The sequence below is a fragment of the Eschrichtius robustus genome, chromosome 15 (assembly GCF_028021215.1).
Source record: "Eschrichtius robustus isolate mEscRob2 chromosome 15, mEscRob2.pri, whole genome shotgun sequence".
NCBI lineage: Eukaryota > Metazoa > Chordata > Mammalia > Artiodactyla > Eschrichtiidae > Eschrichtius > Eschrichtius robustus.
Window position 1 is genome coordinate 46,716,316 of NC_090838.1, and position 26,711 is coordinate 46,743,026.

The 26,711-nt window shown below is 42.7% G+C and overlaps 2 protein-coding genes across 5 annotated transcripts in view; one reads left to right on the forward strand and one right to left on the reverse strand.

Annotated features, from left to right (window-relative positions):
• The window catches only part of EML6 (EMAP like 6), a 317,613-nt gene extending 303,181 nt beyond the window's left edge, over window positions 1-14,432 (forward strand). Inside the window, exons 33-42 of the mRNA XM_068564158.1 lie at window positions 3,780-3,988; window positions 4,807-4,964; window positions 5,623-5,737; window positions 7,231-7,419; window positions 8,765-8,937; window positions 9,381-9,543; window positions 11,114-11,217; window positions 11,946-12,099; window positions 12,500-12,600; window positions 14,276-14,432. Of these exons, the coding sequence (XP_068420259.1) occupies window positions 3,780-3,988; window positions 4,807-4,964; window positions 5,623-5,737; window positions 7,231-7,419; window positions 8,765-8,937; window positions 9,381-9,543; window positions 11,114-11,217; window positions 11,946-12,099; window positions 12,500-12,600; window positions 14,276-14,432 (1,523 nt within the window). The remainder of the gene's footprint in view (window positions 1-3,779; window positions 3,989-4,806; window positions 4,965-5,622; window positions 5,738-7,230; window positions 7,420-8,764; window positions 8,938-9,380; window positions 9,544-11,113; window positions 11,218-11,945; window positions 12,100-12,499; window positions 12,601-14,275) is intronic.
• A 2,011-nt stretch (window positions 14,433-16,443) lies between these two features.
• RTN4 (reticulon 4) overlaps window positions 16,444-26,711 on the reverse strand; it is a 67,891-nt gene continuing 57,623 nt past the window's right edge. For all 4 annotated transcript variants that reach the window (XM_068565012.1, XM_068565009.1, XM_068565010.1 and 1 more), the window contains 4 exons: window positions 18,790-18,859; window positions 18,088-18,134; window positions 17,842-17,900; window positions 16,444-17,453 (listed from right to left, as the gene is read on the reverse strand). In XM_068565012.1, the coding sequence (XP_068421113.1) occupies window positions 17,411-17,453; window positions 17,842-17,900; window positions 18,088-18,134; window positions 18,790-18,859 (219 nt within the window). In that variant the 3' untranslated portion in view covers window positions 16,444-17,410. The remainder of the gene's footprint in view (window positions 17,454-17,841; window positions 17,901-18,087; window positions 18,135-18,789; window positions 18,860-26,711) is intronic.

Genomic DNA, 26,711 nt, shown 5'->3' on the forward strand with positions numbered 1-26,711 from the left:
GGGAAGATCCCACATGCCACGGAGCAACTGGGCCCGTGAGCCACAATTACTGAGCCTGCGCGTCTGGAGCCTGTGCTCCGCAACAAGAGAGGCCGCGATGGTGAGAGGCCTGCGCACCGCGATGAAGAGTGTACCCCACTTGCCACAACTAGAGAAAGCCCTCGCACAGAAACGAAGACCCAACACAGTCATAAATAAATAAATAAATAAATAAATAAAAGAACGTGAATTTCTTTAAAAAAAAAAGAAAACTACAGGCCAATATCACTGATGAACATAGATGCAAAAATCTTCAACAAAATACTAGCAAACAGAATCCAGCAGCACATTAAAAGGATCATCCACCATGATCAAGTGGGGTTTATCCCAGGAATGCAAGGATTCTTCAATATATGCAAATCCATATATGTGATAAACCATATTGACAAATTGAAGGAGAAAAACCATATGATCATCTCAGTAGATGCAGAAAAAGCTTTTGACAAAATTCAACACCCATTTCGATAAAAACCCTTCAGAAAGTAGGCATAGAGGGAACTTACCTCAACATAATAAAGGCCATATATGACAAACCCACAGCCAACATCATTCTCAATGGTGAAAAACTGAAACCATTTCCACTAAGATCAGGAAAAGACAAGGTTGCCCATTCTCACCACTATTATTCAACATAGTTTTGGAAGCTTTAGCCACAGCAGTCAGAGAAGAAAAAGAAATAAAAGGAATCCAGATCGGAAAAGAAGTAAAACTGCCACTGTTTGCAGATGACATGATACTATACATAGAGAATCCTAAAGATGCTACCAGAAAGCTACTAGAGCTAATCAATGAATTTGGCAAAGTAGCAGGATACAAAATCAATGCACAGAAATCTCTTGCATTCCTATACACTAATGATGAAATATCTGAAAGAGAAATTAAGGAAACACTCCCATTTACCATTGCAACAAAAAGAATAAAATACCTAGGAATAAACCTACCTAAGGAGACAAAAGACCTGTATGCTGAAAACTATGAGACACTGATGAAAGAAATTAAAGATAATACAAACAGATGGAGAGATATAGCACGTTCTTGGATTGGAAGAATCAGTACTGTGAAAATGACTCTACTACCCAAAGCAATCTACAGATTCAATGCAATCCATATCAAGCTACCAATGGCATTTTTCACAGAACTAGAACAAAAAATTGCACAATTTGTATGGAAACACAAAAGACCCCGAATAGATAAAGCAATCTTGAGAAAGAAAAACAGAGCCGGAGGAATCAGGCTCCCTGACTTCAGACTATACTACAGAGCTACAGTAATCAAGACAGTGTAGTACTGGCACAAAAACAGAAATATAGATCAATGGAACAGGATAGAACCCAGAGATAAACCCACACACATATGGTCACCTTATTTTTGATAAAGGAGGCAAGAATATACAATGGAGAAAAGACAGCCTCTTCAATAAGTGGTGCTGGGAAAACTGGACAGCTACATGTAAAAGGATGAAATTAGAACACTCCCTAACACCATACACAAAAATAAACTCAAAATGGATTAAAGACCTAAATGTAAGGCCAGACACCATAAAACTCTTAGAGGAAAACATAGGCAGACGCTCTATGATATAAATCACAGCAAGATCCTTTTTGACCCACCTTCTAGAGAAATGGAAATAAACACCAAAATAAACAAATGGGACCTAATGAAACTTAAAAGCTTTTGCACAGCAAAGGAAACCATAAACACGATGAAAAGACAACCCTCAGAATGGGAGAAAATATTTGCAAATGAAGCAACTGACAGAGGATTAATCTCCAAAATATACAAGCAGCTCATGCAGCTCAATATCAAAAAAACAAACAACCCAATCCAAAAATGGGCAGAAGACCTAAATAGATATTTCTCTAAAGAAGATATACAGATGGCCAACAAACACATGAAAGGATGCTCAACATCATTAATCATTAGAGAAATGCAAATCAAAACTACAATGAGGTATCACCTCACACCAGTCAGAATGGCCATCATCAAAAAATGTACAAACAATAAATGCTGGAGAGGGTGTGGAGAAAAGGGAACCCTCCTACATTGTTGGTGGGAATGTATATTGATACAGCCCCTATGGAAAACAGTATGGAGGTTCCTTAAAAAACTAAAAATAGAACTACCATGCAACCCAGCAATCCCACTGCTGGGCAGGTACCCTGAGAAAACCATAATTCAAAAAGAGTCATGTGCCACAATGTTCATTGTAGCTCTATTTACAATAGCCAGGACATGGAAGCAACCTAAGTGTCCATAGACAGATGAATGGATAAAGAAGATGTGGCACATATATACAATGGAATATTACTCAGTCATAACAAGAAACGAAATTGAGTTATTTGTAGTGACGTGGCTGGATCTAGAGTCTGTCATACAGAGTGAAGTAAGTCAGAAAGAGAAAAACAAATATTGTATGCTAACACATATATATATGGAATCTAAAAAAAAAAAAAAAATGGTCCTGAAGAACCTAGGGGCAGGACAGGAGTAAAGACGCATATGGCATATGTAGAGAATGGACTTGAGGACACGGAGAGGGGGAAGGGTAAGCTGGGAAGAAGTGAGAGAGTGACATGGACTTATCTGTTTTACATTTGGTAGTGTATATAGCTAGTGGGAAGCAGCTGCATAGCACAGGGAGATCAGCTTGGTGCTTTGAGACAACCTAGAGGGGTGGGATAGGGAGGGCGGGAGGGAGACGCAAGAGGGAGGGGATATGGGGATATATATATACGTGTAGCTGATTCACTTTGTTATACAGCAGAAACTAACACAATAATGTAAAGCAATTATACTCCAATAAAGATGTTAAAAAAAATAAAACCTCAAGGACTGGAAAATAATGATGAGATAAAAATAGATAAGAGTAGAAGCTCAGAGATTTTAAAAGGAGCTAAAAGAGCAATAAAAATAACTAACTGTAGTTACTGCTTACAGAACCCTCACTGCACCAAGCCTGTTCTAAGGGCTTCCCTTTTATCAATTCTTTTAATCATCACAACACCTTATAAAGTGGGAACTATTATTATCCCCAATTTACAGATGAGGAAACTGAGGCACAGAGAGGTTAAAATAATTTTTCCAAAATTGTTGTACAGATAAATGGTGGAGCTGAGATTTGATTAAGACAAAGGTTGAATACAACTCAGGACAGAAATCAAAAACATAAATAAATGAGGTTGAGGGAAAGAACTAGTAATATAAAAGGTAAGCATTTTAAACCTAAAAACCATGAAAGAAAAAGGAATGTGGGGAACTTTTTAAAGAAATTAAAAGCAGAGGAATCTTGGAGAAAAACAGCAACGGTCTGAAGGAATGTGTCTGCCGTGGCTCTGTGGGGAGGCTGCGGCTTCCTGTGGGGTGGATCCTGTTGGAGGTGGCAAGGCGGGGATGCCCTTAAGCTGTTTTGCCCTTTTCTCGTATCTGGAAACTTCTGTCTCCTGGGCCATCCTTTCCTCCTCTGTTCACAGATGCCTGGATGTGGCTCGTGGCTTGTGGGGACAGGGTAGAGTTAGGTTGGGGGTTCTGTTAGCAGCACCTGCTGCTCTGGAAATTTCCTGGACAAGGTCTCTTTCCCACCCTGGGAGTAGTGTCTGAAGGTGGGAGGGAGCGGCTGAAGAAGGAACCAGAAGTGTGCCCTGGGCCTTGCTGGGACAGAGAGCCCTCTGTCCTGGGCTGCAGCTCCCCTGCCTGGCCCGGGGGCGTAGGACCCACCTCACCAGACTCTCTCACCCACGCAGGTGCCAAGGTTGCTAGCCGAGGGGGCCACCTGGAGCGCATATTCGTGGTGGAGTTTCGCCCTGACTCAGACACGCAGTTTGTGTCTGTCGGAGTCAAGCACATGAAGTTCTGGACCCTGGCAGGCAGTGCCCTGCTTTATAAGAAAGGGGTCATCGGGTCCATGGAGGCTGCCAAGATGCAGACGATGCTCTCCGTGGCCTTCGGTGCTGTGAGTTTCAGCAGAAGCTTCCTGACGGGACCCTGAACCCCTGGGCATGGGCATGGGGGGCAGGTATATCCTAGAAGCTGTGAACAGCAAGGAAGCCATTTCCACAGATCTCCTTTACTGGATTATTTGCAACCACTGTTTTGTTTCCTTAGCACAGATGGGTGAGTTGACTGTATTTTTCCCCTCAAAATGTTAATCAGAAAAAAGCAGGACCCCGACCCAGGGCTGGAGTTTCATTATTCCAGAGCCAGATTGACTTGCAGGCCTGTCCGACTAGGCTAGATGGCCACAGAGGCTGAGGGGCATTTCCACCACTGGACAGCATCCCTTTCCCCCCAGTCCTCTTGTGCCATAAATCCCCTGACACCCTTACACAGGCTGTGGGCTGCCCTCAGCCAACACAAGCTCCCCCTGGGGAAATTTTGGAACACAGCCAACTCTTGGTCCTCCAGGTGTGGATTTACCCTCCTTGTAGATGAGGCCAGGAAAGTCTCCTCGCAGACGGGGGTCCCGCCCTTCGCTGCAGTCACCTGGGGCTGCTCACAGAATGGAAGTGCATTAAAAAGCCGACCTGTGCTCAGTGGGGAAATCAACTGCTCCCCAAACTAACACCATAGAGTGAAATGCAAAGCTAGGTGATTTCCTTACCATATGCTCTTTTGAGAGTTCTTTCGCCTTCCCTTGGCACAGAAGGTCAATTTGAGTGTGTTATGTTTCTCCGGCTCTGGTGCCTTAGCAGTGGGGTGGGTGGCTGGGAGGGAGCCCTCTCGAGGGCTGCAGGAAGTGTCCTGGTGTGGAAGGTGTCCCTTTGTTTACAGAACAACCTCACTTTCACGGGTGCCATCAACGGCGACGTCTACGTGTGGAAGGACCACTTCCTTGTCCGGCTGGTGGGCAAGGCTCACACAGGCCCCGTCTTCACAATGTACACGACCCTTCGGGACGGGCTCATAGTGACCGGTGGAAAAGAGCGGCCGTAAGCCCGAACTCCTCTGGGAACAACTGGTCTTTTTGGATTGTCTTGGGAGAAACGGACAGAAGCATCTCCAACTTGGAGAAAATGCAGATTTTCACTCTCCTGTCTTTTCTGCATCACGGAGATGAGTCTGCTGTCTCTCCCAGAGGGCCCTGGGTCAGAACCTTCAGAAGTCAGGGTCAGAGAGGTGGTGCCTTGGTAGTTGAAAAACCGGAGAGGTGTTCTCGAACAGACCAGGTGACTCTGTTGTCCATCAGGTGTTACTGTCAGTGGCTCTTTGGGAGGAGGCAGGAGGGGTGAGAGGAGGGGGGATGTCCAGTGCAGACCGGGACCATGTGAAAGCCAAGCTGCAAAATAGGAGAAACATTTCTCTTCGTCGTTCGATCTGATAAAAACATAGTTTGATTTTTTTAGATTTCGATTCTCCTTCCTCTCACGGTGGTGGCATTTGAAAGCAGTCTAGGAAATCTGCAAGTTCAAGGGGTTCTGGTAGCTCATCAGCAGGGCTTATGAAAGGGGCCACCCCAGAGGGTCTGTCCTGCTGGGCCTGGGGATGAGGGGATGGGACCTTGAGGAGATGACAGGGAGAGAGGGCAGCGGAGGGTCGTGGGCGGTCTTAGGGTGAGGGCTAACATGCTAAGTTCTTGATCTTTTTCAGGACCAAAGAAGGAGGTGCTGTGAAACTGTGGGACCAGGAAATGAAGCGCTGCCGGGCCTTCCAACTGGAGACGGGGCAGCTGGTGGAGTGTGTGCGCTCCGTGTGCCGCGGCAAAGTGAGCACCGGGTGGGGCGGGCCTTTCCCAGCGGCGCCCAGAGCTCGTCCCGCACCTTCCCAGCCGGACACTTGCCCTGTGCTGAGTGGTTGAGTCCTTAGAACAAGCCTCCCGGGTGTGACTTAGTGCAGAGGGGAAGCAGCTTAGCACAGTCGGACAGACCTGGGTGCAGAGTGTGACTCACCCAGTAGAACTGGCTGTGTGACCTTGGCTGTGTTGCTTAGCCTTTCTGTGTCCAGCACACGGGTTGTTGTGAGGACTGCATGCATCATACATGCACAGCGTCTTTCATTGTGCCTGGCACATGGCCACAGTCAGTAGATGCTAGCTGCTGTTATTATAGACGATGTTATTTTAGGCACAGGGATATTAAGTAGTTGCCCATGCCCAAGGGTATGCAGCCGGGAAGGGGAAGGACTGCCAAACTGTCTGACTCAAAGCCATTGGTTTTCAAGTTGTACCGAGCTAAATATCACACACAACTGTGGAGTTTTGTTTTTGTCTTTTAAACATGGATATCCAGGCTCATATCCAGGGCCGCCAAGTCAGAATCTCGGGAGTGGGGCCCTGACCTTGATGTGTGTTTTCCTTTTCTTCTTCTTTATTTTTAATTCCCCAAGAGATTCTGAAGCACTTGAAAACAAATCTCTTAACCTCTATTTAATACCTTGTATTTATATTTTGGAATTGGTATCAGTCTAAGAATTTGCTTTCTAGATGCTCTCCACTAAAAAGGCAAACCTGACTTGGAGTCTACATAATTGGAAAATGGGAATTTTGTTTTTAAATAGATACACAACAATCATCCGGAAGGGTAACTAGACATACAGGAGATGAAGGCAGAACGAGGCCCAGAACCTGGAAGTCAGCTGGAGATGGATTTATGTTCAGTGCGAGGAAGAACTTAGGAAGAGTTTGGGCTGTCCAAGAGCAGAAACTGGCTGCCCTGCTCTGCAGTGAGCTTGCAATCACTGGACCGTTCAGCAGAGACAAGATGATGGAGAGCTCTGGTGGAACTCTCCCCAAGGTGGCGGGCGGAGTACAGGCCAAGTGAGGGGCTTGCTTAAGGATGGTAAATCAGTGGCTAAGAACAAAACACTTCTTGGCTCTTCCTATTTTAATACCAGGGCCAGCAAAGGCACTTTCCCAAGTTACTCTAATAGTGTTTTTTAATATTATTTTATTTTAAATTGTGACAAAATATAGAGAACATAAAATTTACCATTTAACCATTTTTAAGTGTACAATTCAGTGGTATTAAATACATTCACATAGTTGTGCAACTATCACCACCACCCCTCCCCAGAACATTTTTCATCTTGTGAAACAGAGGCTCGGTGTCTAGTAAACAATAACTCCCTTTGTCCCATCCCCCCAGCCCCTGGAAACCACCATTCTACTTTGTCTCTATGAATCTGAGTATTCTAGGTACTTCATATGAGTGGGATCCTGTAGTGTTTGTCTTTCTTGTCATAGTGTTTTGATTACAACAGGGAAAGATTTTAGTGGGAACCAAGGACGGAGAAATCATTGAAGTTGGTGAAAAAAATGCTGCTTCCAACATCCTGATTGATGGACACATGGAAGGGGAGATCTGGGGCCTGGCCACACACCCCTCCAAGGACATCTTCATCTCTGCCAGTAACGACGGCACAGCCCGAATCTGGGACCTGGCTGACAAGGTGAGGGCCCGACGCTGCACAGGCTCAGATGCCCCAGGTGGGCCTCGGAGCAGTGACAGCCCTGGGCAAGGGGAGGTTCGGCCAGGGTCAGGCCGGAGTGGGGGATGGGGCTGGGCAGGAGATCGGCCACAGGGCAGCAATTAAGTTAGAGGGACTGATAATAAAAAGTCCTGTTCACACACACCCATTCTATATATATATATATATATATATATATATATATATATATATATATATATATATATATATATATCTTTTAGCTGTATATCAATCTATGAATATTTATAGTACAGGAATAATATAATTGAGAATGATTATTCTCTTGTCATGAAAGAACGCACAAAACTAAAAAACAGAGATAAATCATGTCTTCCCTGGATGGGAAGAGTAAAAATGATTTAAAATGTCAAATGTTCCCAAACAGAACATTTCAATCAAAATCCCAACAAGGTTTCTCTTAGCATTTGGAAAAACAATTTAAAAATACAAAAAATTTCAAAAAAATAACTTGTCTGGAGTAAAAATGTCAAATAGGAAATCTGGGGGGAGAAAAGATTGTTACCAAGCCTTAGCTGATAGTAAAACAAGTACTTAAGTTCTAATAATTAAAATACTTGGTTTCATTACAAAATGGCTAGTAAATGTTTCAGTCGTATTTTCAGTGTAAGGATCATAGAACAGACATGGGGAAGGCTAAGTGTGGTGGTTATACTCCTTAGTTCATAATGATTATGTTTATTAACACCCACTACATACCCGGTGCTTCATATATGCTATCGTTAATGCTTACAACACCTTGCAAGACCAATACTAACATCGATTCTCCACACATGCGAAAACAGAGAAGTAACTTACCCAAACACACCCAGCTAGGGACAGAGCCAGGATTTGGGATCTGAACTAACACATGCTGAAGCTCAAACTCTTCCCCCGAACAAGAGGTCAGCAAGCTGCAGCCCATGGGTCAAGTCTGCCTGCTGCCCCTTTCTGCAAAGTAAGCCATGCTTTTTGTTTATGTTGGTGTCCACGGCTGCCTTTGTGCTTCACTGGCAGAGCTGACTGGTTGTGAGAGACCATATGAACCCCAAAGCCTAAAAATATTTACTCCCAAACCATTCACAGAAAAAGTTCGCCAACCTCTGTCCTAAACTGTGTTGTCTCTCCAGCTGCTCAATCAAAACATACTGCCCCCCCCCTCAGCCACTCAGGGACACTTACTATTAGAAGCAAGAGGTTTGCAGCCTCCCTAGAGGCAGCCTGGCTCTGGCCTGGGTGCAGGATTTCCCCTGGAGACCAGCTGAGGCGGCCAAGGGCTCAGGTGGTATTACTTTGTTCTACGATGTAGAAGCTGCTAAACAAGGTGAACCTGGGCCACGCGGCCAGGTGTGCAGCCTACAGCCCTGACGGGGAGATGGTGGCCATTGGCATGAAGAATGGAGAGTTTGTCGTCTTGTTGGTGAACAGCCTGAAAGTTTGGGGGAAGAAACGAGACCGGAAATCTGCTATCCAAGATATCAGGTACATAGCAAGCAGTCTGGGCAGGGAGGAGAAAGGCGGGCATTCATTCTCCCTCTCATGGTTCCCATTCCAGGAGGGTCATGGCTGGAATGAAGAACTCACTTGTGAGAGGGTCCCTCTCAGTGAGCCAGCTATGGAAGGAGACCCTCTCACACGTTAGTTCTCAGACATGTCTTTGCTAATTCCCATAAGAGTGTGGTAAAAACTTCTTATAAAATGCCTTCTACAAAAGACTGCACACATCCATTTACTTACTTCCGGGGGATTTGATCCAGAGAAGCTGTCGAATTCCATAGACTTTAGGAAAAGCTAACCACATGTGAATCATGATGTGTGATCTAATTGCCTTTGAGCTTGGGAGGCCTGTGCCAGAGCAGACCTCATGCCTGACCGGCCCTAGACAGCCCTCCTCACGGACCGTGCTCTTGGATTGCTTTTTCTAGAATCAGCCCAGACAGCAGATTCTTAGCTGTTGGTTCTTCTGAACACACAGTTGACTTCTATGACCTCACTCAGGGCACGAGTCTGAACCGCATCGGCTACTGCAAAGATATCCCAAGCTTTGTCATTCAGATGGATTTTTCCGCGGATGGCAAATACATCCAGGTATGCTTTGGCTTTACGGATATCTGGGGTAACCATTAATAATAGTATTACAAACAATGGCTTGTATGAAATCAGTGCTTACTCTGTGTCAGGAAATGTGTTCACTGGAACTGTTTAAGTACTGTTAGTTTCCCTCCTATTTTATAAATGAAGAAACAGAGGCTTAGAGAACTTAAGAAAGTCGAATAGAATTTAAAATTGTACTTATTCTTCAGTAGGAAAGGAGGAAACAAGCCCTAATCATCTTGATCCTCCTCTCACCACCACCCCTTCAAAGCTTCCTAATTCCTAGTTCTCTGGGGCTGTACGGAAGCCTGTGTTGCTTCTTACACTTACTCATCTCAATTCCAGATCCCATGGGTAGTGTGGTCCCTCCAACTTGGGACCCGGACTCCAGACAGTCAGCCTGGAGTGAGAGCCCATCACTGGCCCCCGGGAAGACTGACAAGCGGGGAGGGATCGAGAGGGGTCCCACTCTTGGCACTTAGAGCTGAAAATAGAACAATGATTTCTCCAGCACTTTGAACAAATATTATGCATTTGTGAGCCAGCCTGGAGTCGGGTAGTCTTTGTGAAAGGAGAGAGGACACTTCATTCATCAAGTGTGGACTGAACCAGGCACTATGCCAGGCTTTTGGGTGTATGAAATGGGCCTGGTCCCTGCTCTCCTGGAGCTTGCCTTGTCGTGGACAAGACAAGCATTAAACAAATCATCACAAAATACACCTATAACTACAAATTGTGATTATGTGCTGAGAAGGAAAAGTACAATGCCCTGCGGGAGCATTTAACAGGCACTGACTGTTGAATAGATGCACTGACATCCTCTCCATACGGTGCTGTTTAAGCTGAGGTCTGCAGGGTGTGTAGGAGTTTAGCCACCCAAGGGGGGCGGGAACATGGTTCCAGGCCTTCTGCATGAAGGCCCTGATGTGGGAAAGATCTCAGCTCATTCCTGTACAGCAGGGAAATCTGGGGTGGTTGGCCTAGCACCCCAGGGAGAGGGGGCTGGCGATGGAGGCAGCGGCCATTGGCTGGAAAATGGTCAATTGCCTCTAGAAGTTTCCCAGAGAAGCCAGGATCAGGTCCTAATACTTCAGAAATCATCTCCGTCAGCTGCCATCCATAAGACTTGCCTCAGCTCTGTTGCACAGGACCTTGGTTCTCTGAGAACAGGGGTTCCCAAATGTGAGCGCGCACCGGAATCACCTGGAGGCTTTGTGAAAGCCTGCTGGGCCCCGCCCTCAGATTGTCCGACTGGGTAGGTCTAGGGTGGGGCCCAAGAATGTGCATCTCTAACCAGTGTCCAGCTGAGGCTGACGGTGCCGGTCAAGAACCACACTTGGAGAACCGCTGCCTTAGGACTTTGGAAAATGGCAAGAAAACGGAGGGAAAAATGCCCTGCTTATGTGAACTTTGCCGCGGGCTGACCACAGGCTTTGCAGCCTGGAGCTGAGCTTGGGTTTGCTGAAAAGTCCTGGGGATGCAGAGGTTGGGAAACAATACACCCAAAGGGGAGTCCTTTGGACAGGAAAGAAAGTTGATAGGCCTGGCTGCTTCCCACTTGCAGGTGTCAACAGGAGCCTACAAGCGCCAGGTGCATGAGGTGCCCCTGGGGAAGCAGGTCACCGAAGCCACGGTCATTGAGAAGATCACCTGGGCCTCCTGGACAAGGTGACTGGAGGAAAACTCTTCTGGAGGAAAAGGTCACAAGGGAGGCTCTCGTCCCAGCCTCAGCCTCCAAGTTTGTGTGTGGCTGGGATCCGAAGCAGCTCAGAGACAGAGCTCTTTCCTTTGCGGGGTCAGGGCGGGAGGCCTCTTGCTCCCAGTCTGGGCCGCTGGCTTTGGTCTGACCAGGGCTTCTGAAACGCAAAGTCCCTCTTGTTGTGTAATCTGTTCTACTCAGCCCCAACCCCATCTAGCAAGTTCAAAGGGAAACCATCCCCCAGCTCTTGGCCAAACCCCCTGCGGTATAGTGAGGCCTCCTCCAATCCCTGGGAGGGAGAGGGAGGGCTGGAAGTGCCGGGTAGCAGGGTAAGCAGCAGGGCCCTGCCACGTCAAGGGAAAAGAGGCCACCAACCCGTGAGCTTGAAGAGCCCCGCACTTCTCCCAAGCTACATATACTCAGAAGCATCATAGGGAAGAGGGAGAGAATCAAAGATGGAGGTAACTTTTCTTTTTAGGGTGAAAGGGACTGGGGCAGAGAATAGTAGTAGCTGGGGCAGGTATACAAAGGGGGAGGGGACAGGTGCCGTCCTGCCAGAGGAGCCGCGTGACCATGCTGAATTTTCCTCTCATTCCTGGGGGAGGATGCCTGACTGCACGAAGCCTTCTTTTTCTTTTTTTTTTTTTTTTTTTACGAAGCCTTCTCACCCATCTCACGCCTCTTCCTGTTGGAACAGCATTCTGGGAGAGGAAGTCATTGGCATCTGGCCGCGAAACGCAGACAAGGCTGATGTCAACTGCGCGTGTGTGACCCACGCTGGCCTGAACATTGTCACGGGAGACGACTTTGGGCTCGTGAAGCTCTTTGATTTTCCATGCACAGAGAAATTTGTGAGTTTTCCTTAGAGTAACTCCCTGCACTGCCTCCAGGCTGGCTGATCTTCTGCAGCCTGCTGGAAATCGTGGCCACATCTACATGGCCATCTAGAATCTAGAACAAGAGGAATCTTGTCACAGCCCTGGGGAGACTTGGCAACACCTAACCTTTTCCTCTCCCTCAGGAGGGGAAGTCCTGGAAGCCAGGAGGATGGAGGGGGGACAGAGTGGCCACAAGTGGGGCAGGAATGAGGCAGGAAGCCAGTGAAGGGCTTGCTCACAGAGATGTTCAGACCCAACGGGCATCCCATGGGTGAAGGGAGGTCCTAGGAGGGGGGAGCTGAGTCCTGAAAGTGGTCCATGGTGGCTGAAGGAACAGGGTCTCTTAGTCATCTCCATTCACTTTTGCTCACAGGCCAAGCATAAGCGTTACTTCGGTCACTCGGCTCACGTGACGAACATCCGTTTCTCTCATGACGATAAGTACGTGGTCAGCACTGGAGGAGACGACTGCAGGTACCAGCCTGATTCTTCTGGCTCTGCCCCCAGGCCTAGCTTTCACCCCCTCCCATCCCCACCTCAGGTGTCAGCTCCTCCCAGGGGCACGTGGAGGGGCTGAGGTGGGATAGTGAACCGGAGATCCAGTGACGACTTTCCCAGTAGAAGGGCTTTAGTCTCTGGTGACTCCCAACCCAATTCTTGATGCGCCTCTGTCCCCACTAGAGCTGTCCTGGGATTGGTGAGAAGCCAAGGGCATGCAACAGCTACTCTGAGCATCGCTGGCTGGAGGGGCAGGTGATGAGAGGCCCGAGATACTGATTCCAGTAGGAGCTGTCGGACAGCCCACGGCGTCCACTGCATATAATCAGGAGGTTAGAATGACCTTGATCCATAGGCCTTTTAACTCAGAACTTCCAACTCATCACCAGAGTTCTTAACATGGATCATTAATCCACAACCAAGAGAGGTTTAAAAATAGTAATACAGAGCCTCAGTCACCCCGAGAAACAAGCAGGACATATGTTACCCAATTTTACACATGAGATCAGATAAGGGGTGAAGCCGTTAGGGCCAGTGCTATTTAGTAGCAGGAGAACCTCAACCAGCTATGTGGATTCCTGAGCCAGGGCTGCTACAGACCTTAACCACTGCTCACTGTGAAACAGGCCCATTGTCCTGTGAGGCATGGCCGGTCTTCCAGTGTTTTGGTGGGACCCCTACCAGCCTGCTCCAGAGATGACATCAGCATTTCCAAGAAGGCAGCTTTCTCCTGTCCCTCCACCGAGGGCGTTTCTTATTTGGAGTGTGGAGGAACAGGATGAGTTCATTCGAAGTCACTCAGCTTCTCCATATCTAATGTAGTTGAAGGGCTTTATCGAAACATGAATATTGGTTTCTGTTCAGCCCAGGCAGAACTCCTGGGGGGGGATCAAGAAGAAATGCATGCATTCCAGATTTATTTTTAGTGGTCTGAGTGAGGTTGTAGAAAAGGCACCTGAAGAGAATTTCAGCCCACCTCCTACCCAAAAGCACTGTGTAGAAAATGGCCCCAAAAGATGCTTTCTGATGGCCTGCCTGGGAGCCCCCGTCTCCAGGCTGCTGTGCCAACCGCTGCTGGCACTTAGAGCCCTTGAGATAGTACTGACAGCAGCTCCCTGTGGGGCGCAAACACCCATTCAAAGCAGCATCCGCCGAACTGTGAACAGGCCAGCACCGGGAGACGTAAGCGAACCCGTCCCCAGGAGATACGAGGGGACTCTTGATTACTAAAAAAGGCTTAGATGTCACCTTTCCAGTGCAGGGCCCCCTTGGCCTTTGCAGTCATGGGAGCCTACCGCAATCCCTGGCCCCGGTGCCGCCGGGAAGGGCTCTCCTACTCGAGTGGAACTGATAAAACCTTTTCAGTAGTAACAAGAGAGTGTGAAGTCAGGCTGCCAAAAGTCCTCCCGTTCAGAAGGGACAGGCAGGCTGCTGAAAGAGCCAAACGAAACAAAAAACAATAGACCTTTTAAAAAAGCAACAGACCTTTAATTGGTGGCAAGATCCCTGGTTTGTTTTTTGAAACTGAAATCAAAATGTTCACTACATCACCTGGGCTTGACTCCGGAGCACTTGGCAAAGTTGGTTTTTGTCACTTGACAAAAGCATGATGTCCAGCCCTGCAAAATGACTGTTTGGTCTGCCTTTTCAGCGTGTTCGTGTGGCGATGCCTGGAAGTGCCAGAGTCCTCTTACTTGATTGCTGCTGCTGCCGCCAGCCACCGTGGAGGCAGTGATGAGGTGCCTCCTGGCCGCCAGCTGCTGGGAAAGGCCTACGACACCGCAGGCCGCACAAGCTCCAAGTGCTAGTGAAGTGGTGTGACTGCGCCCATCGCCTGGAATCTCCAAAACCGTCGGGCCAAAAAGGAAGGTCAGTTCTAACGAGTTAAGACTGCTTGCCTCCGTTCCTGAGACTAAAAACTATACGTACTAACTACACTGACAAAGAAATCCTATCTGACAATGTAGCCCACTGACAAAATTTAAAGCCTCAGTTACCCTAACCAATATGTAGCTTTTGATTTGCATCAAAACTTTTACAAAAGATGTTTTGCTAGTATGTTTCTATATACTTTAAAAATGTTCATTTTTACAAATAAGGAAGTTGAACAGGACAGCTTAAGTTAGATTCACTGAACTAGAAATATTGATAGCCTCTGTTCTCCACATTTAGCTTTCAAAACCAAATGAGCCATGTATAAACAAGTTGAGACACTTAATTTTTTAACGTTTCATTTGCAGAGTTTTATATCCATTAAGTGCCTTTGAAAGCTTCCAGGTTTGTGGGCTGCTGTCTCCCCTCCCCCAGGTTGTCTCCTTTCTACATATGGTGCTAAAACGTCAAAACTGAGGAGGGCTACAGGACCCTCAGCAGACTCCTGGTCTGTCACCCAGGTCAGGTATTTAGTTAGGTCAGGGCTTCCTAAATGAAAGACATCAGTTACCTGCTTGGGAAACAGTGGCTATTTGAAGTTGAGCAGCAAAGAAACTTAGATTCAGGAGTCGGAGGGTGGGTGGGTAGAACGGGTTTTCATCATATTGAGTGCCAAACCCACAACATCCAAAACATTTCAAATAAAACAAACCTCTACTACAGAACAGAAGGGAAAAAAAAAAAAAAAAAAAAAAAAGCTCAAGTAGGTCCAGGAAGATGAGCTGATTTATCTCATTAAACCTAAAATGGTGATAAATGAGGTGACCTGAGGCTGTGCTGGGTTTACCACTCCCAGAGTGGGGTGGACTTGGCCCCAGTGATTTGTGTCACGTGAACTACATAGGTCAAGTCTGGGTTTTTAAAAACTCTCTGCGGAACAAATTCCTAAGCCCAAATAATATTTGACAACTCAAGATTATAAAACAAAATCATCTAGGCTTAGAGTTCCTCAGAGTTGGCTGGATGACAGAATGTGACTTGGCCAGCAAACCCAGAAGGTGTCCTAAACCACCTCCATCGTACTTGACACCTGGCCGACCGCTGACAACGGCGAGGGCTGACGGCGCGCTCGGGACGGCAGGCTGGCTAGGGAGGGACTGGGGCTCTGAGCTCGTATACCAGTTAGTCCTTCCAGTCAGTGAACTAAAAAATTCTGCATCTTGAGTCCCTGGCTATTTGCAGTTGTCAGTTTACAGGAAAGGTGAAACGAAGCATTTTCAATTAAATAGATTAACAAACATTTACCACAGAAGTGCTTCAGCATTCTAAATGGATTAGATCACACGTTAAGCTATTTTTATATGCCAACTTTATTAATGCCTTACATGAATCCACTGATAGGTCGTTGGGCCCCCAGTTAGAGTCCCTATGCAGCCCTAATTCTGTGTTCCGTAACCACGTGACTGGTGATGCTGAGTGATAACCACGTCTGCCTATACTGTACCACTGACCTTTCATACTGATCGGATCCTGCATTGAATCACCACATGAAGAACAATAAATTGATCAATGAGGACATGTACACTATATTTAAAGAGCAATAGTGTCTCTGTGTGTCAAGAAAAGTTCTTAAATCATCTGCTTTGTAAACATTTATATGGTATGATGATTTTCCGTATGTTCATAAATCCTGCACTGTATTCTATGTTAAAATATTGGTGCATGTATTTATTTTCAATTATCAAAGTATAAATATATAATTTAAAAACATTTTGGTATGTGTCAAATAAATTTGATTATATAAGTTGTTCTTTTTGTTTTCAAAATAAATGTAGCTGTACTCTGAGCTTAAAACCTTTCTGAAAGTACAAGCCACTGCACACTCGTGGAAGTGAAGTCTACCATTTTGATCTGCAGCACGTTCAGGAAACCAAAATACCAAACATATTTTAAGTCTATAAGCTTTATTGATACTTCGCTTTTACAGTTCACAATGCATTCCACAGATTTATAGTTCAGTACAGCTTAAACCACAATTGTATAAATCGTCATTTTATAATTAATAATTTCTTGCATATCAATGTTTGATATTTGCAAACAACACTTTTGGAAGCATTAGATTCAGTCCAGGGTTTGTGACAAAATTAACTACAGTAAGACTGTGTGATGAAGTTGATGTCGAGGAGTTCTATTGGCACGGCATCGTTTCATGTTGAAAACAGATGGTAGTGCTCCTAGAAATATATGTTCTTTTTCTAGCTTAGGTGCTTTGGAACTACACACATGAAACCAACGACTGAAATATCAAGCACTGTGGGGCAGCTGGAAAGGTAGGTAGGTAGAGGGCTAAGCTATATATAGATAGATATATAATCTATATTTACTTATATTGGCAATTAATATAACAGTAAAATTCACAATACACCTAGAACATACCAGCAAGGCGAGCCTTTTCACTCCTGCTTTGGTGGTATGATCTCGTCTAAACATTTCATTTCAGAAAATCTGCATCAATCTACACAGACCATACAGAGTGCACAAACTGTGAAAAGGGTTATTTTTTCAGCTCCACTTTCTCTGCAATTCCCCAAATACAGCAAGACTACCTGCAACAAAGTATAATATACAGCTTCCTCAGATCTTTTTTTATTCACCAGTGCCTCATACAGGAAAAAAACAAATAATATGATTACTGTTTAAATCCATACATAGCAGCTTACAACACTTAAGATGATGAACACAGGGCAGTCAAGACAGGTCATTTTTCCTCAGATACTGTGTTGCTAAAATAAATAAAGATCTGTGAAACTGCACTGCAATGTCAAGGCTTCATTCTTCCCTGACCCTCCCCCATGGAATCAAATGAATATCCCCTTTAAAGATAAACTCCTATTGTTAATTGTTTCGGGCTTTTTCATTCCGCTTTGCGCTTCAATCCAGGGATTTTTGCTTGGATTCTACAAATGAAAAGGAGGGGGGAAAAGGTCAATGTAAATATTTTGAAATTTTAATATTTTGTTTTCTGCTTCTTAAAATGTCTGTCCTTCAAGAAGTACTTGTACATTGCTCAGCTTATACAAGAAATAAAATCCTAAGGCTGTCAAACTATGAACTATAATTTTGCCACCCTGGCCTCACAAATTAGACTTAAATACATATAAGTACACATAGAAATTAATGATCCAAATGTTAGAAAAAAAAATCTTTTGGCAACTCTGTCACACTTTAGGTCTGATTGAAATTGACTACTCATTATGTCTTAAATATGAGAATACTGCACTGTTGTCAAAGCCAGTACATCTATCCTTAGTGTTAAAAAAAAAAAAAAAGATTTTAAATACTTACTTAGCCATAGCATCTTTAACATTCTTATTTGCAAGTCCTAGATAATGATCTATTTGCGCCTGAAAGAGAGGTAGAAAGAAGTTACTAGAAAATTACCATTGCTAAAAAATCTTATTAAACATATTAAAGGCTTAAGAAACCACCACATTTCTCATTTTTATAAGGCTGTGGAAGCTGGCACTGATCCATTTCTAAGTTCCATATGAGAGCGTGTGCTCTGTATTCTGAAATCTGCAGTTAAATTACCTGATGCCGTTCATAAATAACAGGAACACTGAAGAGTGAAATCAGAGCTGAAAAAGGAAATACACAACCTTTAAAATAGACTGGTATGATTTAGGGAACAAACACTACAAAGCCATCAAACTGGCAGCACTCTTAAGATAGAATTGTTCCTAATGAGGAAGACACAAGCATCTCCTGGATGCACCTGCTGCTGGGGAGCCACCGCAGGGCACTGAGTTAACCAAGGGAGGCTGCAGGGACCATTCCTGGCTTCAAATCACATCATGCAGACTTTATAAAATACAGGCATCCCTGGTCTCGGTTAGTTAGATCTATGACTGCACCATCAAATAAGGCCACCCTTGATCTGGTTTATCACTGTTAGTTGGAGTAGTCTTCAGGAAGTAAAGTGGCATTTCCATAAACAGTATCAGTATTAGCAATTTATTTAAAGAGATCACAATCTCTAACCTATATCCTCTATTTTTCCTATAATATTAGGATATTCTCCCCTAAAATGTCTTTAAGCTCCTTGCACACCATCTTTTTTTTTTGGCTGTGCTGTGTGGCATGTGAGATCTTAGTTCCCTGACCAGGGATCGAACCCACGCCCCCTGCAGTGGAAGCACAGAGTCTTAACCACTGGACCGCCAGGGATAGTCCCCCATCCTTTTTTTTTTTTTTTTAAAGTCATTTTTCATTCCAATGGTTTTGTAGACTTACCCAAGATCAGTAGCGTGAGACCATTGAACAAGGCACCGACATAGGTAAATACCCACATCAACACTGCAAACTATAAGAAAATAACATTAGCCACTTAAAAACAAAATTCAAGTAAAGTTTCTTTTTTTTTTTTTTAAGATTTTTTTTGATGTGGACCATCATTAAAGTCTTTATTGAACTTGTTACAATATTGCTTCTGTTTTATATTTTGTTTTTTTGGCCAGGAGGCATGTGGGATCTTAGCTCCACCGCCCAGGTATCGAACCACCCGCACCCCCTGCATTGGTAGGCAAAGTCTTAACCACTGGACCGCCAGGGAAGTCCCCAAGTAAAGTTTCTTAATTAAGCCTTCAAATAAACACAACCCATCTAAATGCCAAACTACTAGAGGCATACTCCTTGGAGACTTGGTAAAATAATATGGGTATTTCACTTCTAAGTTGCCAGTCTCCATTCAGGAATTTCTGAATCTAATTAAAACAATTAATAGACTCAATTCATTTTTCTCTGGACTACACTACCAAACAGTTGATTCTGTTTTCTCTGAGATCAGAGAAAACATACCAAAGGTACACCACCTTACCCCTCCAGCTCTTCCATAGCACTTAGCTTCTAAATGGGAAGACTGGAAAGCTATCATGAGAATTAGCTATGTTAAAACTGATTTTAAAGTACTAACAAGTGATTCAAGATCTGTATGAGCTGAATAATTCAGACATTAAAATCTCAGACATCTGAATAAGCAATAATGGTGCAGGAAGACTTATTATCAGGGAGACTAGGTTTCAGGTACCAAAAATATCAGCTTTAGCATTTTATTAAGGATCAGAGGCACTGTCTCTCCAGTGATACATGTTTTAACAGCCAATGAGGACCCCTTGGAATGAGGACTCCTCTAACTTTTATACCTATTAATAAAATTGACCGTTATTATTCTTTTAGCCACTGCCTTCTTTATTTATTTAGCAAACACTAATCCAGTTCTTACCATATTAGTGCCAGGCACTGTTTTAAATGCTTTACAAATACAAACTCATTTATTCCTCCTAATAACTTTATGAGGTAGGCACTGCTATCATTACCACAGCAGATGCAGACACTAAAAAAATAGAGTGTAGTAACTTGCCCAAGTTGAGGTAATACTTCACTCATATTTCATATTTCACTGTCCCCTCCAGGGGACTGGGGACTGCAGTGAACTGACTAAACTCTCCTATTTTAGTAATCTGGTCTCAAAATCTGGGATTTTTTTTTTTTTTTAATCATTAAATACAGCAGTTTGGGAAAGGCCTTGTTTCTAAAAAGTGATTTCATTTTGAGAAGTCCTTTATTTCCTCTCCATACTTTAGTTTACTCATGAATGGTTGAAAAAGAGAATTTCAAAGTTTTCTTCCAGTTCTTGGTGACATCATATAGTAAAAACTCAATGCCATGTTCAGAGCAGTTCTTGAAGACTTATAAACACAAGGTCAGTCAGGATTTTATTCAGCATTCAGCAGGAGCAGATCCTTTGCTTCCTATTAAGAGCCTTCATGTGTCTGGCAATCTCTCTGCCATATTTAGTAGGTCACAAACATACCACCATGATGCCACCATCTACAACAACTATTTAGGTACCAATAACAAAGTATATATGAAAAGAAGGAGAGGAGAGAGGAGTTAGCACGTCCATCATCTAAAGCAGTTACCAGCAAACTTTTTCTGTAAAGAAAGACAGTAAAATAATAAACATTTTCGGTTTTGTGGGCCACAAGGGATCTCTTGTCACATATTCTTTGAATATTATCCTTTAAAAACATAAAAACTATTCTTAGCTCCCAGGCTGTACAAAAACAGGCCATGGGACAGACAGGCAGTAGTTTGCCTACCCTTATCTAAAGCATATCTTTGTCCATGTGTTCATTCTCTCAACAAAGTCTGATTGAACGCCTACTATCAGCTGGGTACGGAGCAGTAATTAAAGTATTCAGACTCTAGTCATTATCTTTACTGCAGGTTAGGAAGACCCTTTGGATTCCTGCAGCAACTGTCAGTTCCACAAACAGCAACACTCTGCTTACCCCTACAACTGAATTTAATGTTCAAGTGAGCAAATATCAAGCCTTCTTAACACTCATCAATTGAAAATCAAAAATTAAATGCTGCCCTGGTCTTTGCAACCGCTATGAAACCACTGATAGAAAGGTTTGAAGCATGACTCCAGTTAGCAAGCCTTTTCCCTCTCACACAGTTTTAGACTCCTATTGCAAAAGCTAAATACAACTGCTGCACTTGAGCAAGTCTACCATAGAGCAACAGAGCTATTTTCATCCATCACCACCCACAAGTCGACAGGGAAGAGTCGACCTTCTACATTTTAGAAGAAATTGCTTTAGCAATAAAGACACCCTTACCATGACAAAATTCAGAAACTAACACACAAGCTAGAAATAAGTCCTAATTTGGTCATTAAGTCACCGACAAGGCTGCACTCCAAAGCCACAAAGAAAGAAACCCTTCACACCTAGGTGATCTAAGGGGCTCAAATATCACTAGACTTGCCTCTTGGAGGACACTCCTTCTAAAAGCCAGACTATCCAGACACAAAGAGAGGAACGGAGAGAGGCTTCAAACGTCTATGGGGCCAGGCAGGTGACATAAACACGTGAGGGAGCCCTGGTAAGGACTGAGGCAGATATGTGCATTCTCCCTCTCAAGGAGCACACACAATCCAGCTCCACAGACTGTTGCCAAGCAAGTATTCCAGGCTAATGTTGCCAAATTTTCCCATTTAAAGAGACCAGAAATTCACATTTTTATGTGCTATCACAGAATTTTTAAATGTTGCAGCTAAGTTTGGAGAAAATTTAACAGTTCAGGGGCCCAAAACAAAAATATTGGGTAAGGGTTTCCAGAGAACACACCATCAGAAGAGAAAGGAGTTAAGAACCAGCATCTAGCAATTGCACAATTACTAAAACTGTCAATAACAACATCAGCTAACAAATTTTTGAACATACATTAGGTCAGTTAATCTCATCATAACCCCAAAAGTTAAATACTGTTATTATCCCCATAGAAGAGAAAAACCAAGACACAGAAAGATTAAGCAAGTTGCCAGACTAGAGGTGACAGTGATCTCAGGTTTATCTGACTCCATAATCTCTGCTCTGCTATACAGTAAAACCATTTACAGAGTAATCATTTATTAATGGTCATGAATGTGCACGCTATTACAAAGAGGCAGGGAAAAGGTCAATAAACACTTTAAACCTACAAATTCTATGCTCTTCCATGGCAAATTCTTGGCAACACTGCAGCCAATGCATATTAATTGCGGAAGTCAAAGGCTCATCTCTCTTTAGGCACTAATGAGACTAGAGGAAAGAGGGGCAAAGTACAATGGAGGTCTAGTAAATACTTACCAGAAGAGGGCAAGGGCCATGTCTTGTTTGTCTTTTGTCCAGGGGAATAGGGAATTCAATTTAAGTGCATATCACATACATATCTCATTGAAAAGCTCTGCAGGTTTTTTTATTAGATGATGTCTCCGTGGAGTGGGGAGGCATTTTTAAGGAAAACGGGCGGAGGGTGTTTAACAGAATTTCAGAAATTACTTTAGCAATTCTGACACTTTCAAACTTTTTCTGAAGTTTTAAACACTGAAAATCATTTGACTTTTGACATCTTCAGCCTTATTCATTAGTATCACATTTTCCCCAGCCAATTTCCTGTCTAATTTTTCTGTGAGCCAAAGAAACCAGAAAGGAAACTGTCAAAATGTGTATGTTAATAAATGCCTAAGAGCCTGAGGGCTAGATTTTAATGTCCTTTTGGGTCAGCTATTTCTGGAATTCAGGCCTTTTTTGCTCACTTTCAGATTTCAGACTGAATTCTGGAACATTATGGTTACCTGATGATCAGACAACCATAGCTAAAAATTTTCTTATAATTTTAACATATATTTTCACTGAAAGTCACAGAACTACTGTCATAAAGAATCCAGTCTTTATCACCCAAAGCCATATGACAGAAAAATAAGAACCTCTGCCGAAAACACCTAGTCTTAGTATCTAGTAAATAAAAGTATTAGACTTTTTCTTGGGATTTGAGGTTTCAAAAGGCAGAACCCCCTACTAAAGCTGAGCCTTACTCAAGAAGTCCCAAAGCTGAGCCCAGCGGAGACTGTCACATGCTTTTCTTTTATAATAAAAGGGGTGCAGAAGTAAGCGTAGGGGGAAAACTATAGCCCAGGGTTTACAGCTTCAAGGCATAACTTTTAAAAACAGTATTCTCCAAGCAGTGTCCTTAGAAAAATTAAATCACAATTTCAGGGGATGGGACCCCCAGCCCTTCCCCTTCCCCTTCCCAAGTATTATTAAATTTTATAGCTCCCCAGTGGTTCCAATGTGCAGCCAAGACTGAGAACCATTGTTTTACAACAAGAGCCCCTTTCAAAGACAGCTTACACAGAAGGTCAATCACAGAAATGGAATTAAACCTCAACTAGGTGGTTTAAATTTGTTCAACTATCTTATACTAGTTTTCTGGTGGTAATGGGTTATTTAAACACAGTTGACGAGTATCGCTAGGTTAAAGAAAGTTATCCGGGCTCTTCTGGACTTCTCAGAGACTAATAAAGTGATATACACTAGGCTCGTCAAGAAAAGGACATATATACAGGTTTCACAGCTTAATTTTACTAGAGAACACTCCTCCTTTACTTCCCTTTCCATTCATTCTCCTTCCCTTACCTTATGTCTGGCATGCAACATAACAAACCCACTTTAAAACAAATCCTGAGGATTGATCAAAACATTTGCCTGTGGTAAAATTTTACACTAATGTCTGAAATAAATCCTACTGAATGGAATTAGAAATATTTTTTCAGTGATTTTGCCCATAATATTTGACTAGAATTAATCTTTTGGGAAATGGATTGTTGCTCAATCTATGGACAGTTGAAAACTTTTCTAGGATTTAGAAGCTTGCAGGTAACTGCAAAGAAGCAAAACAAATGGAACAATTACAGTTGACCTTTGAACACAAGAGTCTGAACTACACAGGTCCACTTGTCAGCATATTTTTTTCAATAGTAAACACTACAGTACTACACAATCCACAGTTGGTTGAATCCATGAATATGGAACCAGGGATACCAGAGGAACCACAGATACAGAGGAGCCTTGGATAAGGAGGAACCGGGGATATGGAGAGCCAACTATAAACTGTACATGGATTTTCAACTGTGAGGAGGGTCAGTGCTCCTAATCCCCACATTGTTTAAGGGTCAACTGTACACAAGAATTTAAAAGGAGAAATCTGCAGAACATGTCTTATTTTTGTTTGTCCAAGTCAACCACCAAAAAGAGATCTAGACCAGGCACAGATGATGAACCATTACCTCACATCAAATCTTTTCCAACAGGCCTGATGAACCTTGGGGTTTGGTTATTTCTTTAGAATAACGTATAGAATAGCCTCTCTCACACAGCACCAAAAAAACGATAATAAGCAAAAAGAAGAAAAATTTCACATGGTAAGAATAGTGGCTCTATATTTTTTAACTTCTGAGGAAGAAGGTTTCAAATAGAAGTAGTGGTAATTATGACCCAGAATCTCGAAATGTAGATTATATAAATTTGAGGGCATGAAATACTTATAAAGACAGTGAGTTATAGAGAAACCTCTTTCAAATTTTAAAAAGCTATTATTTTAAAAAAGCCACAGAGCTTGATACAGTGTCAATTTTCTAAATGAAAAAAGATTTATAAATGAGACTAATTCCCACTGCATTTTCTTGAAATCAGGGTGGTTTCCATTTTCCTAGCTATGAACCATATGATAAAAGAAATCCAAATCAAAAGCTGGATCCTATAAATTTTTTTAAAACTCTGTTATTTAACAAGATCACAAATTCATCTGGAAACTGGAGAGACTGGGGCTATTTATTAGCAAACTTTCCAAATTTAAAATCTGAATATAAGGAAATAAAATCAGTTTAATAGAGCAAATTGATTTTTCCTTTACATTGAAAAAGTGAAAGAAAAAAAAAACTGCAAAAACCATTTTTGCTTGCTTTAGGGAGGAAGAATATGATTCTCCTGCCAACCGCTGTAGCTAAAAGGCAAAAAGTAGCAGAGTTAGAGGGAAAATAATTTTCTTTTTAAAATTGCTCTCTATACGTACAAAAACTATGGGGGATAAGAGTGGCAAATGCTCAAGGAACTCTCTCTAGAAAAAGAATACTATTCAGTCATTTTGAAAAGAGACAAGTGTTTTTTTCTCAGCTTTTTCCAATTAAGACATATTAAGCAAGTATCCTGTGTTTCTATAGTACCCTTAATTCAGTGAAAAGAAACAAATGAAATCTATACTACTCACACACAATGACATAAGGTTTAAAAGTCCCCCCACGTAGAATCACAAAGAACCACAAAGTTCATCTAGGAAGACCCTTCATGTATATTATCAGAGGGTTTTGCATTGGGAGAATAAGACTAACACCCTACCTTATTCTTTGCCTCAACAGATTTTGAGAGCTAAATGCAAAGTTCATTCTAAGTGTTAATATGCTGAAACAACTGTTATTTATTTGGAGCCCTGAATGAACTGCCATCTGGAGAAGTCACCAAGCAGCTTTCCTTGAGCTCTGGGCTTGCCAAAAACACTACTCGGGAAAACCATTCAAATAAGTTTTATTTTTCTCTTTTCTAATCCTTAAGGAGAAAAAGTAGTAAACTACACTTCTAATGCAACTCTTTTTTCCCCCCAATATTAAGAAACAAAGAATGTTTTAAAAATATAAGAAAAACTCATAAAAATAAAGCATTCCAGAAAGTAACCTATCTCGTTATGTGCCGCTTCCCATTACTTTCAAATTAGCAAAATCACTCAAGACAAGAATTTACCAAGTTGTTTCTCTCATTTATGCTAGTTTCCTCATAATAACACAATTGTTTACAACAAACAAACAAACAAAAACCCAAGGTAATTTTCAAAAGAAATTTTTAAAATGAGATTTAACAGCAAAAAGAAATTATCTCATAAATGTAATTTATTAATAAAATTTCCTCATATTCTATTTTCAAATACCTGTGCAAATCAGATTTTAAACGCTTTCTAAAGTATTTAATCAGTCCTCCTCTAACATTTTCTCACTTCCTTAGCCTTTGCAAATATTTCCACACCTATATAACCGTCTACACAGAGGACTGTGTATAGATGACAAACTCTGAAAGAACAAATAAGTTTTCAACTGATTAAAGACACGGGGAAACTTTAAATTGTAATTTGTAAAAACTGGAATACAATGAATGAATCATTCCCAGATCAATTTGTTTTCTTTTTAAACAGATATCTTCAAGAATGCCTCCTCTTCTCTCAAGAAAAATGTTAAGTTAGACATACATAGCTACCTTCACTGCTATACGCTGCAAACATGACGACTTTTAGTTTCTTTTTGTTGCAGTTTTTATTAAGTCTATCAAAACAGTGACTCCTCAATCAAGTTTCATGATGCCTTTGTTTGAAGTCAGCCCCCGCAACAATTTTTGACCGCCAAATTCAGAGATGGCCCTTTGCTGTTTGAAGCTCTGTTATCACTATTTACAGTGTTTCTTCTCAATCAACTCCTACCCACACAACCCTTCATCTTAAACTGCACTAGTACCTTCCCCTCAATAATTTTTCAAACATGTTCTACCCGAGCACTCAAGCTATATATTGTGAATACCACTTCAATAAATAGGAGCTGGTTTCTTCTAGGACCCATGTGTACAAGGTTCTATTTGATTTACTCCCAAATATTATTTGTTCCCTTTTGAAACTAATCAAACATCCCAAATGACATAACTATGATCTTTTTATTTATAGACTGACATCAGATTATTTCAAAGCACTACTACAGAATGAGTCACTAAATGCAAGCAATCTACACAAAA